The 16338-nt window shown below is 35.5% G+C and overlaps 1 protein-coding gene across 2 annotated transcripts in view; it reads left to right on the forward strand.

Moving 5' to 3' along the window:
* Positions 1 to 16338, forward strand: part of TMPRSS15 (transmembrane serine protease 15) — a 46331-nt gene that overhangs the window by 21865 nt on the left and 8128 nt on the right. For both annotated transcript variants that reach the window (XM_040055922.1, XM_040055923.1), the window contains exons 13-18: positions 3456 to 3545; positions 4818 to 4943; positions 5407 to 5538; positions 7937 to 8047; positions 10895 to 11027; positions 14815 to 14910. In XM_040055922.1, the coding sequence (XP_039911856.1) occupies positions 3456 to 3545; positions 4818 to 4943; positions 5407 to 5538; positions 7937 to 8047; positions 10895 to 11027; positions 14815 to 14910 (688 nt within the window). The remainder of the gene's footprint in view (positions 1 to 3455; positions 3546 to 4817; positions 4944 to 5406; positions 5539 to 7936; positions 8048 to 10894; positions 11028 to 14814; positions 14911 to 16338) is intronic.

A 16338-nucleotide genomic window follows, 5' to 3' on the forward strand; every position in this document is an offset into this window, starting at 1 on the left:
TCCTCAAAACATTTCAGTTTCACAGAGCTAAGAAGGAAAATCTCACAGCAAAAAATACATGTAACCATCCTTATAAATCTGGATAATTTATATAAAAGAGAGAAGAAAGATTGTATATGATGTTGAACAAGTCCAAGCACATTCAAAGCAAAAGCCAATACAAATATAAATAGAGCTTGTGGAAAAAATCATTAAAATATATGATCGGGCTTGCTTTATAATTTATTCTGAAAGTGGATGAAATTTTGGGAAAAAAAAAAAAATCTACAAAAGGCCTATTTAGACATGGCTTCAAATCATTAAAACAAACACTGAGCATGTTCCAGGACTGCCTCTTATTAGATTTACTGTGCCTTTCAATGCACAACTGGTTTCTCTCTTGATGACATATACTAAATAAAAATGATCTAAAATTAAAATTGTAGTAAGACTGTTCGCATTGCATTCATGTTGAAACACTGTATACTAATATTATTATTCTCTCAAATCTGTCACCTCCAAATCTACTGCATCAGGACAGGTAAGAAAAAAACTTCTGAATGTAAGAGTACAATGCAGTTTTAGAGCTCCATCATGAGGCACGGGGAGGTAAAGTTCAACAAGGCGTGCCTTTCAGCAAAATTGAATTTTAATAACAGTAGTAATTTCAGTCATAGTTTCTCAAAATAATTTTTGGAATTTAATAGCAGTTGTTATTAAAGTAATTTTGTGGAGAGATGCTGATGTCCAGCTGATGCTGCCCCTCCAGCTAACCTTCAGGTTCTGTGGGTAAGCACACCTCACAAGTTAGAACCAGTATAATGATTAGTGGTAAAATAGCCCTGTGGTAAATAGTAGCTGAGTGCTTCTGAAAAACACCAAAGGAATATCAAACTATACATCCCTACCAAATGCATGGTCATAACATTTTAACATTCAAAAAAGGGACATGGCAATATGGCTTATAACTCCTTATGAAAGATAATAAAGAGATATATGGTACAAAAAGATAGTCTAAGCTGTTGCTGGGGAAAAAATAAGTTGTTTTCATAATTTTGTTGGGACATGCTACCACATGTTATCTGTAACCTGATGAAAAGAAAGTGAATGTTATCAATCATCTTCAAGGAAGGATGAAATTGCTTTGATGGACGTGTACGAGCTTACTAACACTAATGATTTCACTACAAATGTCACATCCATAAACAAGACATAAAAGAATTCGAGCTGAGTCAATTTCTTTTACTGAAATTAAAGCTTCACTACAAGTCACTGTCATCATTCACAGTGCCACAAAAACTCCTTGAAACGTAAAAAAGCATATTTTTGATGGTGGCATGGCAAAGCCAGATTTGTTTTTGTCTTTTGAACAAGACTGTCACCTTACACTTTCATCTAAAACAAAGACTGCTTTCATCTTCATGTTAATTTATAATCTGTCTTTTAACACAAACAGTGGTGTGGAAAAGATGATGTACATTCCACACTTAAGATATGTATGTCAATATAAACTGAAGATTTGGCCAAAGCACAGAGATACAGGTCATACATAATTTCTAAACTGTTGAGAAAATCATCTGTTGTGCTCAATCAAGATTGTTGGAAGTGATTACTATTTGGTTCTCTAATGAATAACAACTGTATGAATAACTCCATATGAATTAATGTTTAAAGATCACTGGAAATTCTTAAAACATTATTTCAAGGTATGAGTAAATTCAATTTCTTCTCTTATTTCTCCATGCTTGAACAAGATCACTACTAGTATGCCTTACATGTAGTCAACACCAGATCAGATTTCACATGCAGTAATATTCCATTAAAAAAAACCCAGTGTAATCTTTATGTGTTGTTCATGGTATTTATAGAAAATAATTATCCTTGTGAGCCATATAGCTGAAACATAATATACTTATTAGTCCGGATGAGATTGTTAGCAGTTCCTTTTCCTTTCAGAGAGTTCAGCTTTTCTTGACAGGAGTGATTCAGTGAAATAGAAACTTATAGAAAATGGCTGCTGTGAGGAAGTTCAAGTTTTTTCTTGGTTTGGGGGGTTTGGTGGTTTGTTTTTTATTTTTTTTTTGTTTTGTTGTTGTTGTTGTTTGTTTGTTTGTTTGTTGGTTGGTTTGGTTTGGTTTGGGGGGCGTTTTTTGAGCTTTCTCCCAGTGGGATTCAATGGTCAGACTTGGTAGGACTTGTAGATTTTGCAATCCTCAACCAAGGGGACCAGAATGTGAGATGCTGTCAGACATCATGGCATGCAAACTTGAGCTATTAAGGGGTAGAGAGGAGAGCATTAAAGTTTAACCAAAATCTGAGAGTTAAAAAGAAAAAAAAGCCAAACCCTGCAATTTTAATTCAAGGAATGAAATGTCAAAAAATACCAAAATAAAGAAAGTAAATCTGTTTTGCCTTAACTACTATTTCCTGAAGCAAATGGAGGAGCAGTGTTCTTCATTTTTGAATGAAGTAATTGTGAGCAACAGAAGTGGGAAAACACCAAAGTTCATTCTCATGGTTCATTCAGTCATTCCAATGGCTAAAATGAAAATAAATAATATTTCTCAGTTTTAAGTAAAGTTTTTGATCATGAAGCTGACATATTTGGGGTGTAAACCTCCATCAAAATTATATGTTGAAACAGAATATTTAATATATAAAGTACAGTTAGCTGTGCCCACATTGTGAGTGCATGTATATGTGTGTACACATATCTACAATATTTGCATTTACAAAAATTTTATTAATTTTTACCTGCAAGTACATCTACATCTTTATGACAAAGGTATTCCTACTAAAATAGTTGTTTAAAGGAAAAAGCGAATGACTGGTTTAACCACTGACAAGGTTTAGCTGTTAAAGGGTTTTGGGATCTTGAAGAAAACAAAGTAACGATATGAGGGGTTTCTGGGTTTTTTTGCTGAAATGCTACTTGCTAGATGACGAAAAGAGCTTTAGATCTGAGTATCTCTGCTGATACTGCAGGAATATTTTCTCCACCAAAAGGGTGGTCAGGCACTGGAAGGGAGTGACTCCACCACCCAGGGAGGTGGTGCAGACACTGTCCCTGGAAGTGTTCTGGAAACAGCTGGATGGGGCACTCAGTGTACGGTCTAGTTGACAAGGTCGACAAGGTTGTGTGGATCAGTCAAAGGCTGGACTCAATGATCCCAGAGGTCCTTTCCAGCATTAATGATTCTGTGATTCTAAGATTGATCAGATAACAAGAAAGACATAAGTGTATGAATTAGTTGTATTTGGGGGCCTCTCTTATCCTCGATATTCCCTAGCTTTTTTACTACTGTACTAGTAAATGAGACAGATGACTGTATCACATTCTTTTCTTCATATTTCTGTCATGGGTACAGTGCAGACCAATAATCATGAAAATTACTTTTACAAATTTTCATTGTTACCGCAGATTAAAAAATGAAGACAGAAGGTTAATTACGTTCTTGAAATGTTTTCTTTTTCAGCTGACTGTGGAGGGCCACTTGAACTCTGGGAGCCAAACAGTACATTCAGCTCTGCAAACTTTCCAACCAATTACCCTAACTTAGCTTTTTGTAAGTAATTTGTTTCCAAATCTTCAGGAGATGTTTTACCATATAAAAATAGAGATACTAAATCTGCTTTCCAACTCAGATGCTGTCAAACAAAACAACAACAACAAAAGATCTGAGGTATATACAGTGGAATATTTTAACTACATTCTATATAGTACTGAAGCTAAGGAAACACATGCCAGCTGATTAAAAAGGGATGAAGAGAACCAGAATCCAATGGAATGGGTCAAAACAGCCAATTCCATCCTGCCTATTATGTCAAATGTCTTTATGTCAATGCAGCAGCACATAAGGTGATGAAAGTCCCCATTTTACCATAACCTGGTGTATTTGCCAGATTACTGTCATCACTTCTGCTGTTAAATGGCTCAAGTTTTCTAGAGGCAAAGAATATATGCATGAATTTTGTAAAGAATCCTCCTTATTGAATATTTCTTAACATACTAGGGAGAAGACATTGTTATTCTACTGACGTTACTTGATTTAGATTAAATGAGAGCCTGCAAAAGTGAATGCTTCAAGGTGGTCCACTTGAAGCATTGTCATGTTGATGGATAAAGCAAGGAAGAGAGCTTTATCATTGCCTCTTAATGAAATTTGAATTATTTATTCCTTCAATCCTGGGGAATTATGCTGGGATGGTAATCATAAGAGTTGTCATTTTATGTTTCTGTTCCACTTGAGATATGGCTCACATTTCCAGGATTCATTCCACAAGTTCCCAAATGAGATTCCTGCTAGTGAGAAAACGCATTTCACTCCTTGAAAATATATATACACTTTTAACTTTCTTTGCAAGATTTCTGTAGTATCCACACTTAGATTAAATATGAGAAAGTATAGGCTAAACAGAAGCAAGGAGCTATTTTAACTTGAAAGACAGGCTTCTGTGACTGATTATAAAAATCATCTTACTATCAAATGAGACTTAAGTGACAAGACTATTTGTCATATTGTCACAGTCAGAAAAGAATGAGCTTTACTACTTTGAGGAAACTCAACAGCTGACACGAATGATTAAAAACACTTGTATATGTCGTGGAACCCTAAAATTAGTTTTCAAAATGTTTTAAGAATAAGAAACTATAGAATTTTGGATCTTGACAACTTTTAAATACAAAATTTAAACTTCTTAATTTCTTGGGTAATGATTAACAATTTTGGAGATTTCCCCACCCCCACCCCCAAAGCCTTTCAACATGAAAATGGCACAGTAAATATAACTACTGAAAAGGTAATTTGTGCGTGTGTGTGCATGTTACTATTTTCCAGGTGTGTGGTACTTGAATGCTGAAAATGGAAAAAACATCCAACTTCATTTTCAGGTTTTTGATCTGGAAAGTATTTATGATGTGGTTGAAGTCAGAGATGGCAGAGGACCAGATTCCTTACTTTTGGGCAAGTAGCAGCAGTGGGTACTGAAATGAATCTAGCTGGACAGCTGGAGCAAACTGATGGATATAATATCAAGGAAATTAAATTCCTCTCATTTTATTTGCGTTTTTAGAGCTTCAGAAATTCAGAGGAAAAACTGGGAAAGCATATTCTATGTGACATCAAGTTTCCAAAACATTTGCACACGCTCAGCTCTCCATGCAATCCATATGAAATTAACTTCTCAGTAAATCAGACTGTTTGCATGTCTGGACAAACAGATGGATAAACTCTTAGCTGAGCCTCATAGTTCTATGCTGATTAATCAAATCTGGTGTTGGGGTCTGACCATGGCAGTCTGACAGCAGTTAGGTTTGGGGGAGCAGCTACATCCCTGTGGTGACAGTATTTGCTTTTGAACCCAAAACATTTTGAAATACATATGAACAGAATGGGTTGGATGTACTCATGTTTTCCTGGTGAATAGCTGTCTACACAGAGAAAGGCCCACTGCCAGATGTCTTCTCTACAACAAACCAGATGACAGTGATCCTCCGGACGGACAAGTCTACTACAAGGCAGGGATTTCTTGCAAATTTTACTACTGGCTACCATCTAAGTAAGCATCTGAACCTTTGTATTGAAGAGGTTATACCACTGGCCAAATATACTTCAGAAAATGTGGAGAGCACAATGTGACTCTCAGCTCTTGCTCAGTAGAAAAATGTAAATGTTAAAGAGAAAAAGGCTGGTTACTTATTGGTACTTTATATTTCCTGGCATGAAAAGTGATGGGTTTGTTTCTTAGTATAATTGGGTAATGTCTAGATCATGTGCAACTCTGTGATATTATGTGGAAAATTGACTCAGTATTTTGACCAAAATATTTTCAGATAAGCAAACACTAACGATTCCCTACAAAAACCCAAGGAAAAAGCATCACTTGGTAAATGATCTCAGGGTGTCATCAAAGTGTGTTTAAATGCATTTATAAAATATTTACTATTGATAACAAGAACTAGACTAGAAAACTGTATGTGGTAACTCTGATCAATATTTGCAATATGGTCCCTCTTGCATCTCTAAAAATTTGGTCTTCGGTGTGTGAATAATCTGAGAAGAACTAATCTCTTAAATATTTGGACAGCAGTGTCTCTGGTTTCAGCCAGATCCCTTCTGAAAGGCTCTTGATTTTTTGGGGACTGCAGTTAGACTTGTCACTCATAATTCAGCCATCAACTCTCCAAAATATGCAAAATGAAGCATAATGCAAATTACATAGAACAGTAATATGCTGAGCAGGACAAATAATTATACTAAATCTATGCCAAATCTTGACTGAATTAATTAGAAGCTTTGTATTTATGGAAGTCTGACAGGAGAAAAGCAGAGAAAGAAAAAGCAAATATGTTTTGAGAGATGTATGAAGTACAATTCACTTACCTGAACAGAAAGTCAACAAGAATCTAGGCTCTTTTTCTTACTTTAACTCTCAAAAATGCCAAGTTTCTCTCTGCTTGTTTAACCAGTGGCAGATTTTTTAATGGATTCACAGTAGTAATAACAATAATATTACTTTCCTTAATATTTTTTAAACCTTCACCTTTGGTCTACATTTGTAAAATTAACTCTGTTTAATCCCATTGTACAAGACTGAGATGCTAGTTTTTGTGTCGATAAGACAATTTTGCTACTTCTTGTTCTCCCTTGTCTATCACATTTGTTCAGTCCAACAACTCTCTGCCTTTTTGTTTTAGCTGGTTCAGCATCCTTGCTGGGCAAGCCTTGGCCATTTTGTAAAGTGAAAATTAAGCTTAGCAAGGCAGAATTCTCAGAGTGGCCTTTGCCAGTTCTGGTTAAATGTATTTTAAAAGTTCCATTTGCAAAAGAATTATGCTTATTCATGAGTTTTGTAGCCAAAGGACAGAGACTAATATCATTATCATGCAGGCCTAAAGAAAAAAGGATTGTCAGTAAATAAATTATCTTTAGAAGAAAGGCAGATTTTTCTTTGTATCCTATTTTTTTCTATGAAATACTGTCTTTTTTAAAGTAAGAATTATTTGAACAGAAGTAATTTTTGGCAGTATGCAATGTAATAAAAAACACTGTCAATTAAGAGCTAGGTTCTTTGGAATACCTGTCATTAGTTAGGGACATTAAATGTGTGAAAATCTGGTTCAAGCCTTTTATAAACCATATTCTTCTGCTTCCATTTGATATAGGCCATGCTGATAGATAAATGAATCATTTTATAGGAATATTAAAAAATCAGTAGTAAAGCAATTATCTTGTTTTAAATACGACTTCTAGATAATTAAATATTTCTGTCAGTAAGTCCAGGAAGGTAAAAGAAACATATTTTTGATAGAATTTAAGTTTATGACTGTATATTTCCTGTAATACAAATGAAGCCATTAAAAATACACTATGGCCACAGAAAGAATTATAACTTCACATTTACTCTCTCCCTCATTTGCTTTTATTTTGTTTATTTATTTTATAACTGATTCTGAAGTAGCTTAATCCTACTTTTATGAATACTTTCCTCATTCATTCCATTTACTTTTGTCTCTTCCACCTTTCCTAACAAACAGGTTTCAGAAGGAAACTCTCAACTTTCATTGCCTTTTTGCTCATATGCTTGACTTGACAGAGTTTAAAATTTGCAGAAGTGTTGAACATTTGAAAATTTAAATCGTTAGTCACATTTGACAGGATTTGACTTTTCACTCCTGTGTTTATCAGTTGCAATGGAAGAACACTCCTAACTGAGCAACTCTAACTAGAGCAGAGGTTACAAGGCAGAGTACCACAGATTTTATTCTTAATTAGCTTCTATTTATCTGAACGTTATCTTTTTTTTGAAAGAGAGATGGATGGAAATGGAAAGAAAAGGAAATTAAACATTCTTCATACTATCTACACAGTTTTCTTTAGGTGAACTGTAAGTTCTCCTGTGAACATCAACCTTCCTCACAACTTCAGGTTAATTTTCCTCTCTCGTTTCCCTTCAGGACCTTGCACAGCTGACGAGCATCAGTGTGGTAGTGGGAAATGCATCCCATTGTATAACCTGTGTGACAACATACCTCAGTGTGAAGACAGCTCTGACGAAGCAAAATGCAGTAAGGTTTCCTTCTTAAAAAGAAATTATGGAATCATTTAAGTTGTTAAGATCACAGAGTCCAACCATTAATCCAGCACTGCCAAGTTCAGTGATAAACCATGTCCCTCAGTGCTACGTCTACAAGTCTTTTAAATCCTGCCAGGGATGGTGACTCCACCACTTCACAAGGCAGCCTGTGCCAATGCTTGACAACCCTTTTGGTGAAGAAGTTTTTCCTAGCATCCAACCTAAGCCATGCATATATGGCAGGAATTGCCTAGGAAAACCGCCACAGAACCTCAGCTAATGTAGAATGCTGCAGATGCATGCAGACCATGCAAATTTGCACAGCAGCATCTTATTGAGCTTGTCAGGGCTGGGAAAACAGTCACTTTTCTGAGAAAGTGTGTGGAATCTGGTGAAGAACTCTGGAAAAGGTAGGAAGGTCCTCTGTGTTCGAAATTGTAGTTGTGTTTATAATGGCCTCAAAATTAAACAAAAATTCAACATATACTTTTCTTCTGTATTCATTTTATATTTCCAAATCCTATTGGGTTTTGCTGTAATTAACTGAATTTCACAGCAGTAAAAATTCTGCAGTGCAAGGTAGAGAATAAACCTGTTCTTGGTGTGGGTGTGAAGCCATACTAAAACACATGGCACCCTCCAGCCCACATGGACTCCGTGGGGGGAATGGATGGCACAGCTTCAAAAGCAGCTTCCATTGTTCACTGCTATTCCTTACTTCTCCTATAAAATGGTTCCTTCCAAAATGTATGTGTACAGTATATTAATTCATTTCACATAACAGGGAAATAAGATTCTCTAAAATAATAATTTAAATGTTAGACTAAAATGCTAAAATCATGTTTGGCCTAGCACAGCAGTTAAGCTGCACTTCCTTACAATCTTTGGAGAGCTAACAGAAGATTTAAAAGTGGTCTTTAAGCTTAGAAAAAATTCCTTTGTTTTAAAGAGTTCTGCTAGGGATCAGATATGTTTTTAGGTGTGTGATGACAGTACATTGATTTCAACATTTTTACATACATATATATAAAAATATACATGGCATATGTAAATACATGCAGATAGATAGGTAGATAGACAGGTGTCCGAAGACACAGATTCACTCCTCAAATTAGTGCCATTGGCTATTTTGTTGCAAATATATTCTTCTTTTAAAATGTATAGAATAAAATTCACTTCCATTTCTTCTTAAGCAAAAAAATCTTGAATTTTTTTCCAGTCATTGCTGAGGAAGATCTAAACAAGGTAACCATCACCTACATTACCAGGATGTACATTTTCCCAAAGATTTATTTTGCCACTGATTGTCTATTACTCCATAACACATTACCTCACATGAAAAGCCTGGGAGATTTGTGTCCAAAAACCCATTTAATCCAAACTTTGGCTAAATCAATCTATGTCTTTAAACAAAATGAAAATTCAATTAGAAACTTTCACATTGAGTCTTCCCAGTGTCCAAAAGCCTTGCTCATTTTCCTGAAACCAATTTCAATGTCTTATCAGAAGTGGCAATTTGAACTAGAAAAACTGTCTTTTCAAATCCCCCAACTTCTGAAACTTCCAGGAACTGCAAAGAAATGCCAAAATTCTAAAATATATAATATCTGAATTAAGCAGTTGTTGGATCCTCAATGACTTTATTATTCCTTACCAATAATGTATTTGGAGAAGAACATGGATCTGTTAAGGAGAAAGGAAAAGGAGTTATAGTTCAAATTCTCTCAAGAAGAGAGGTGTCAAAAGTAATTCGGAGAAATCCTGCAGTGCATACAGTTCCAATATGTTTAAGAAGCTCAAAAATTTAGTTTAATATAATATTTACCATTCATTAATCAATCACTGTATATTACCTCTTTCATTCATGCACTCTGGTGTCACAGAGTAATTTCTAAAAATCTAGAATTTTTTTTTTTTTTTTTAATATATTGTGGGTACTCTCTGTGAAAGCATTTTGGTGGAAAAAGGTTTCTTGCACAAGTAAGATTTTTGTATATGTATATATATATTTGGTTTTTTTGGTAACCAGTAGATGTCAATGCATTGCATGCTTTCCTCTACTTCGCAGTGGCAATACCTCTCATCTGCCTGAAATGCAGCTGTAGCTGCTAAGACACATGAGATTCTGCTGACATTATATATAAATTTAATATTATATAATAATATCCTTATTTTATACACGTGTATACATGAGATTCTGTTGGCCTTACAGTCCAACTTCCTTAGTCACAATGCCAATAGCATAAGATTTTTTACCAATAATTTAATGAGTTTCTGAATTTTTGTTCTGAATATTTTCTTTTGGGAAAAGTTTTTATAGACAGACTGGTTTTCAATGAGTTTTTAATTGTTGAGAATGTTTTAACTAAATCTGCAATGAAAAGAGTGAAAACTCATAGCAATTGGAACTGGAAATCTATTTTATTTTTTTGTCAACACTCATTTAAACCTTATTTCCAGTCAGTGTAACTGACCATCATGGAGCTAAAGCTTCACTCATTATTTAGAAATTATATAGCGCCAACTAAGAAAAAAAATCATTGTTTAGAGTTGATGGAAAATGTACTGTTTATCATCTAGCTCTGAGACATTTAGAAAACACAAGGTATGAAACTCTGCTGTGGCAGAAATATAGGAAATAACAATAGCATTTCCTTCCTGTGGGAACACAACATCCTGGAGATGCTGGGTTTATTACCTCCATAATGCATTTTAACTTTTTTTGTGTTCTTCATTGGCAGTAATAAATCTCTTTGTATTGCATTTCTGTTTGCATGGGGTTGGGGAGGAAAATGGTTTGCCGCCTATTTAAAATGCTTCTGCCCATTCTGTTTTCCAGTGAGATTACTCAATGGCTCTCTGAGCACCAAAGGGCTGGTACAGGCCAGGATTGGGAAGATGTGGCATCTGGCATGTGCAGATGATTGGAGTGGAGAGATTTCAGACAGTGTTTGCCAGCTGTTGGGGTTGGGGTGAGTGATAAATATTCATTGTCCTTTTTAACTTCTTTGCAGATTTGTTGAGTGTGTATTGGCATTTTCCTCCTCATTTTACGGGTGTACTCTCCAAAAAAATGGCAAATGTATCTGTCTATGTCAAGTGGAGTGTTTGGTGTGCCAACAGATTTGAAAGTGTGGCAAACCCTATCTTGATGACATTCAGTACAGGATTGATAACTCTGAACATGGCAGGTTGAGCATGAGGATACATATTGGAGAACATTGGGAGAGTGTTGTGGATGCATCACTCTTTTATCACTTTATGTCATCATTTACATCTTCACTTTCATAAGGATGGCTCAAGAGTAAAGCTGAAGCCAACAGCAGACTTGGCTGCTCTGCTTTCATTGTGCTGCAGTTCATTCCAAGCAGAGATAATCATGGATTATCTCTTGAATATTCTGCTACTGGGCTCCCAATACATTTCGTACCCATCATTAGACGTGAGCTGCTGGGAGAGGAACCGGAATTTCCCTCGAGGTAGACTTAGAGCAGGGATAGAATAGGGAAGTATATGACAGAAAAATAGATTTGGCTTTAGTCACTGTTCAGAATTTTCAGGGGAAACAAGGGGATTGTTGAGTGCAGGGTGTTGCATTTTTCAATCTATGGTAAAAATTATGGCCTAAATTTTGGCCTTACTTACATCATGTGCTACTCCACTGCCATCCAATGAATAATAATTAGCTTTCCTGCAGTGCTGAGGTTTTTAGAATGTCACTCACCCAACTAATAATCAAACTAAATTCTAAGCCTGCAATTTATTATTTTTGTCTCTGACCAAAGAAAGATGCCTACAAATCTCCTTCTGATAAATTAATTGTAGCAATCACAGAGTTAGAATGACTTAGAAAAGTATATGTCTTATTTTAAAAATGCTTCTAATTGGATGAATGTCTGCTGGTTTGATAGGTTTTTTTACTTTTTTTCCTTTAAGTACTGAGTTTACATAAATATCAGGTAGCTACATGCACAAATCCTGACTGTAATTTAAAATGCATGTAAAAACATACAAACTATGTTTAAATGTGCTTTTGATCAAATACTTTGTTCTTTAGAGTGGCCAGTGGCCTTCTTCCTCTGATTCTTTCTGCCCCTGCTCTGTCACTTTTCCCTTCTGAACAGAAGTAATTTTGTGATCTACTGATTTAATTGGCACATTTGATAGGCTTCAACAAACTTTGCCTTCCAAAAATGACATAATGATTTTGTGCCTATAACATTCTGTGGCAATATCTTTCAGGTTGTCTCTATAAACTACTCAGGTTCACTTGCTAAAACAGTTCCTATTCAGCTTCCTAGTTATTTCTTATTAATTCCATTTCTCAGTTTATTACATATTTCCATTGTCAAGAAAAAAAATTTTTAAACCTAACTTGTATCACATTTTTGTAACCTGTGTACAACTGCAGTTACAGCATAGGACAAAATTCTCATATGTATGTGTCTATATTTAAGTATTGATATATGAATAGGTGTGTGTGTGTGTGTGTATATATATATATATATATAAAATATATATGTAACTCCTGTGAACATCACCCTATTCTAGTTTCCTTGAATCCCCTTGTAGTAGCATATTTGTTAAGTGTCACCATATTTGTTACTAAATGGATGCTTGCAATAAGAGGTCCTGAGTAGGCTTTAGCTCATGCTCCTACACTGAATTACAACCTAGAATCATGCTTTATTAGAAAGACAGGCTAAAGTTCATCTAGGACAATTTATTTTTACTATTAATTGCTTAGAAATTTGCTAGTCTCACTTGCTGTTTAATTTATGAAAAGGACTGAGCTGATAGGAGACCTGTATCATATCCTGATTATTTATGTACCTGGGTTAGAAAGTGCAGTATTCCTCACAGATTCTAATAAATTTCACGTGTGAATCCTTTTGCCTCCATTTTTCAAATATGTGACTGTTGCATTTGTGATTTGTACCAAACAAGAAGCCAGTCTGGGGGCATGCTTATCGTGCATCTACAAAATACACCTTAGGCAAATAATTTACAAATCTTCTTAATGAGTCTGGGGTGCAAGATGAAGTAATTGATGCTCCGGAGAAACCTGAAAATAATCCTTTGCTCAGCTTGCTCTGTTAGCTGTGCGCATCTGACAGCACTGAAATCTGTTGTCAGCATCTTATTTCCTGGAACCAAGAAAATCACACACTGAGCTTTTTACCATTCCATTGGGCAGATGCAAAACAACCCTGTTTCCCTGGGACCAGAGCCAGCTGGGTCTTTGCTGAATTGTACCCAGGAATGGGGGTAGACCTGGCAAAAAGTCCAACAAGAGTGATAGCTCAGGCTTTACTCTGAAAGCCTTAATTCTATTTTCTTCATGAACTTGCAGCATTTTTCGGAAGGAAATTAGTTCCTGGGAGTACTTTGCTGGTCTCAGCTAAGTTCTTCATCACAGAATTTGACTCTGCCTACCTGGCTGGGCACTTTACTGCTCCATCTATACTGCTCTGTCTAAAAGGCACTTCCAGGCTGAGAAATGCAGGAGAAGTGACTTTTCCATCAGATGGACCATACAGTTCTCCTGGTGGCACAGCAGGGTTGTTGAACACCTCTTTACTTCATACTCAGCAGATTTGCAGGCAGATTCCGCACTTCATCCTTCCCAGGAGAGTGAGATTTACCGCACTTGAAGAGAAGACACAATGCAAGTGCTCCCAGTGTATTAAACCTGCTCCTTGTGTATTAAACCTGCTTCAGTGTATTAAACCTGCTCCCAGTGTATTAAACCTGCAGATGCTCCTTGTGAATTAAACAAATGGTTCTCTTCCTGAGATGTGTAAAGCTAAAGGGCCAGATGGGAGGCTGTTAACCTTCCAAAAATTATGCAGTCTAACCATAGCTGTCTTTTTCCCCCATGCTTCCTCTAGCGAAAGCAAGTGTGTTTCATAGATATGTGTTCCAAACTGGTCATATGAAGTATCACAAAGTACATGATGCAGAATGGATTATAGAGTAAATATGGATATGGGTTCTAATTGTCAAAACAATTTGTCTCATCAATAGTACAGAGAATTCTTAGTTCAAAAAGCTACCAAAAAAAAAAAAAAAACCCTACTGAAAGAATAGACTAATTAATACCTTTAAATTGACTACAAGAACTTTAAAGGTCTCATCCACCCCAAACTGTTTCTGTGATTCTGTGACTATGAATACACTCCATTCCTGCTCAATAGCAAACATGACACTACTGACTTATTCCACAGCTACTCTGATTTCAACAGAACTTTGAGGTGAAAATTAACTTTTATTTTTACTCCATTAGATTCTGAAATATATAATTTCATTTCTTTTCTAGACAGTATAGTGTAAGTGTAACTGCACCCCTTAAAAAAACAAGGCTGTGATACCCCAAGGTTCAGCTATTATTACCCTGTTTGGCATTCTAAGTTCTGTCTCCATACATTTAAGAACTGGTATTTCAAAACCTTCACTGTGGCACTGAAAAGCCAAAATACCTATTCACTGCTGTTCAAATAACTAAATCTCTTTCAATATTATTGTAGCATTAGAAGTCTTACAATAAGATGTAAGACTGGAAGTAAGTGACTCACATTTTAATCTGAATGAGTTTCAAGCCTCAAAAATCTCCTGCTAAAGGGTCATTATTTGAGAAGAAAAAGAAAACAAACAAACAAACAAAGCTGGTGTTTATTCTGTCAGTATAGTCGTTTCCCAAATGTTGCTCCACTGGTGGAATAGGGTATATATCTAAAAGTATGTGTCTTTTTGTCCCAGGAATGCAAATATGTCATCAGCAGTATTATTCACTGGAGATGGCCCATTTGTCACCATCACCAAAGGAAGTAACCACAGCCTAATTTTTACAGAAAGGTGGGTGCAGAGTTTCTTCCTAATACAAATGATGTCTGTAAGTATGGTGGTGATTATTTATGCACTAATATATAGCTCAAATCCTAATTGACGTCTCTATCCATTTACTGTGGAAATTATATGCTCTTTTAGCAAAATATTTCTTATCCAGAAATCTCTAAATTATGAGTACATAATATAGTAGAATTAATATTACCTATATATAATACAGAAGAATTAAGATGGAGTGACATTCGCCCATAGTTACAGAGTAGTCATCACCATAGGTTCTCTCTGTAATCAGCAGAGAAAAATACGCACTCCAAACTTTGATCCATCAAGGCATTTCTTGAAATACAATGAGTCACATTCTAAAATCCTTTGACTTTATTGATATAGACTTTGGACATACTTCTGCTTGTCTCCACGCTTACAAGTGAATCATTAGATTACATGATCCTCAGAATACACTTGATTCTATTCCAACCTTTCTCAGTCCAAATAGCAGCTGAAGTGATTCTGAAGGGTGCTACAAACTGGTATTTTCCTGTAGATTAAATGAAAATGTGATATTAGCCCAAGATTACATCCTCAGGAAATGGTGAGATTTACAATGCAATTCCCAAGGAGAAAAGCTTTCCATTGCCAATTTAAAGATTTGTAATTACTTCAATTACTGTTTTCTGCTTATAGGAGGGTTTACTGTATAATTTTTTCTGGATTTCTACCAGAACACTGAGCCAGAAAATTACTGTCTAATTGCTAAAATGTTGAGGACAGCAAGAGTCCATGTTCTTTCAGTTTCCCTTTATAAACATATCACATAGTAATAAAGCAAGAGACACTTCCTAATTTTCTATGGTCTATTATTTTGTCTACAGGAAAAAAAATGAAAAGTTACATTTTATGTTCTAATTATACTCTGTTAACCCCAAACATTTATCATTCTCATGGGTGGTGAAAGTATCTTAAACTAATGGAATATCATTGGAGGCTATTTTTTTTTTCTTGAGTGAATGTCTAAACCAGCATTGCCACAAGACTTCCTGAAGAGCAGAAGAGCAGTAATGATTTAAAGATGTCTTCTGTCAAAGAAGTCACTAAATGAGATTAAAGCAGCAGGAAATGGAATAAATTAATTTATCTTAGTTGCATTTTAGTTGCAGAAATAGGTGTCTTCTCCCATGTTTCATCTGGACAGCTGATAGGAATCATTTTGCAGGGTGACGCTATTGCAGATTCACACATGGCTTTGTACCACCATGATGAGTGCTAGAAAGATCACACAGATTTGATAATTTAAGCAACTGAATTCATTAACTGGTAATCTAATTATAAAATGTATTTCTCACATTGTCTTTGATTTTTATTCAAGTGCACTGCATAAAACCACCACTGAAACAAAGGAGGGCACATATAATAGGGCTTGAAAGCTGCAGTGACAGAGAC

The sequence above is a fragment of the Hirundo rustica genome, chromosome 2 (genome assembly GCF_015227805.2).
Source record: "Hirundo rustica isolate bHirRus1 chromosome 2, bHirRus1.pri.v3, whole genome shotgun sequence".
NCBI classification, from domain to species: domain Eukaryota; kingdom Metazoa; phylum Chordata; class Aves; order Passeriformes; family Hirundinidae; genus Hirundo; species Hirundo rustica.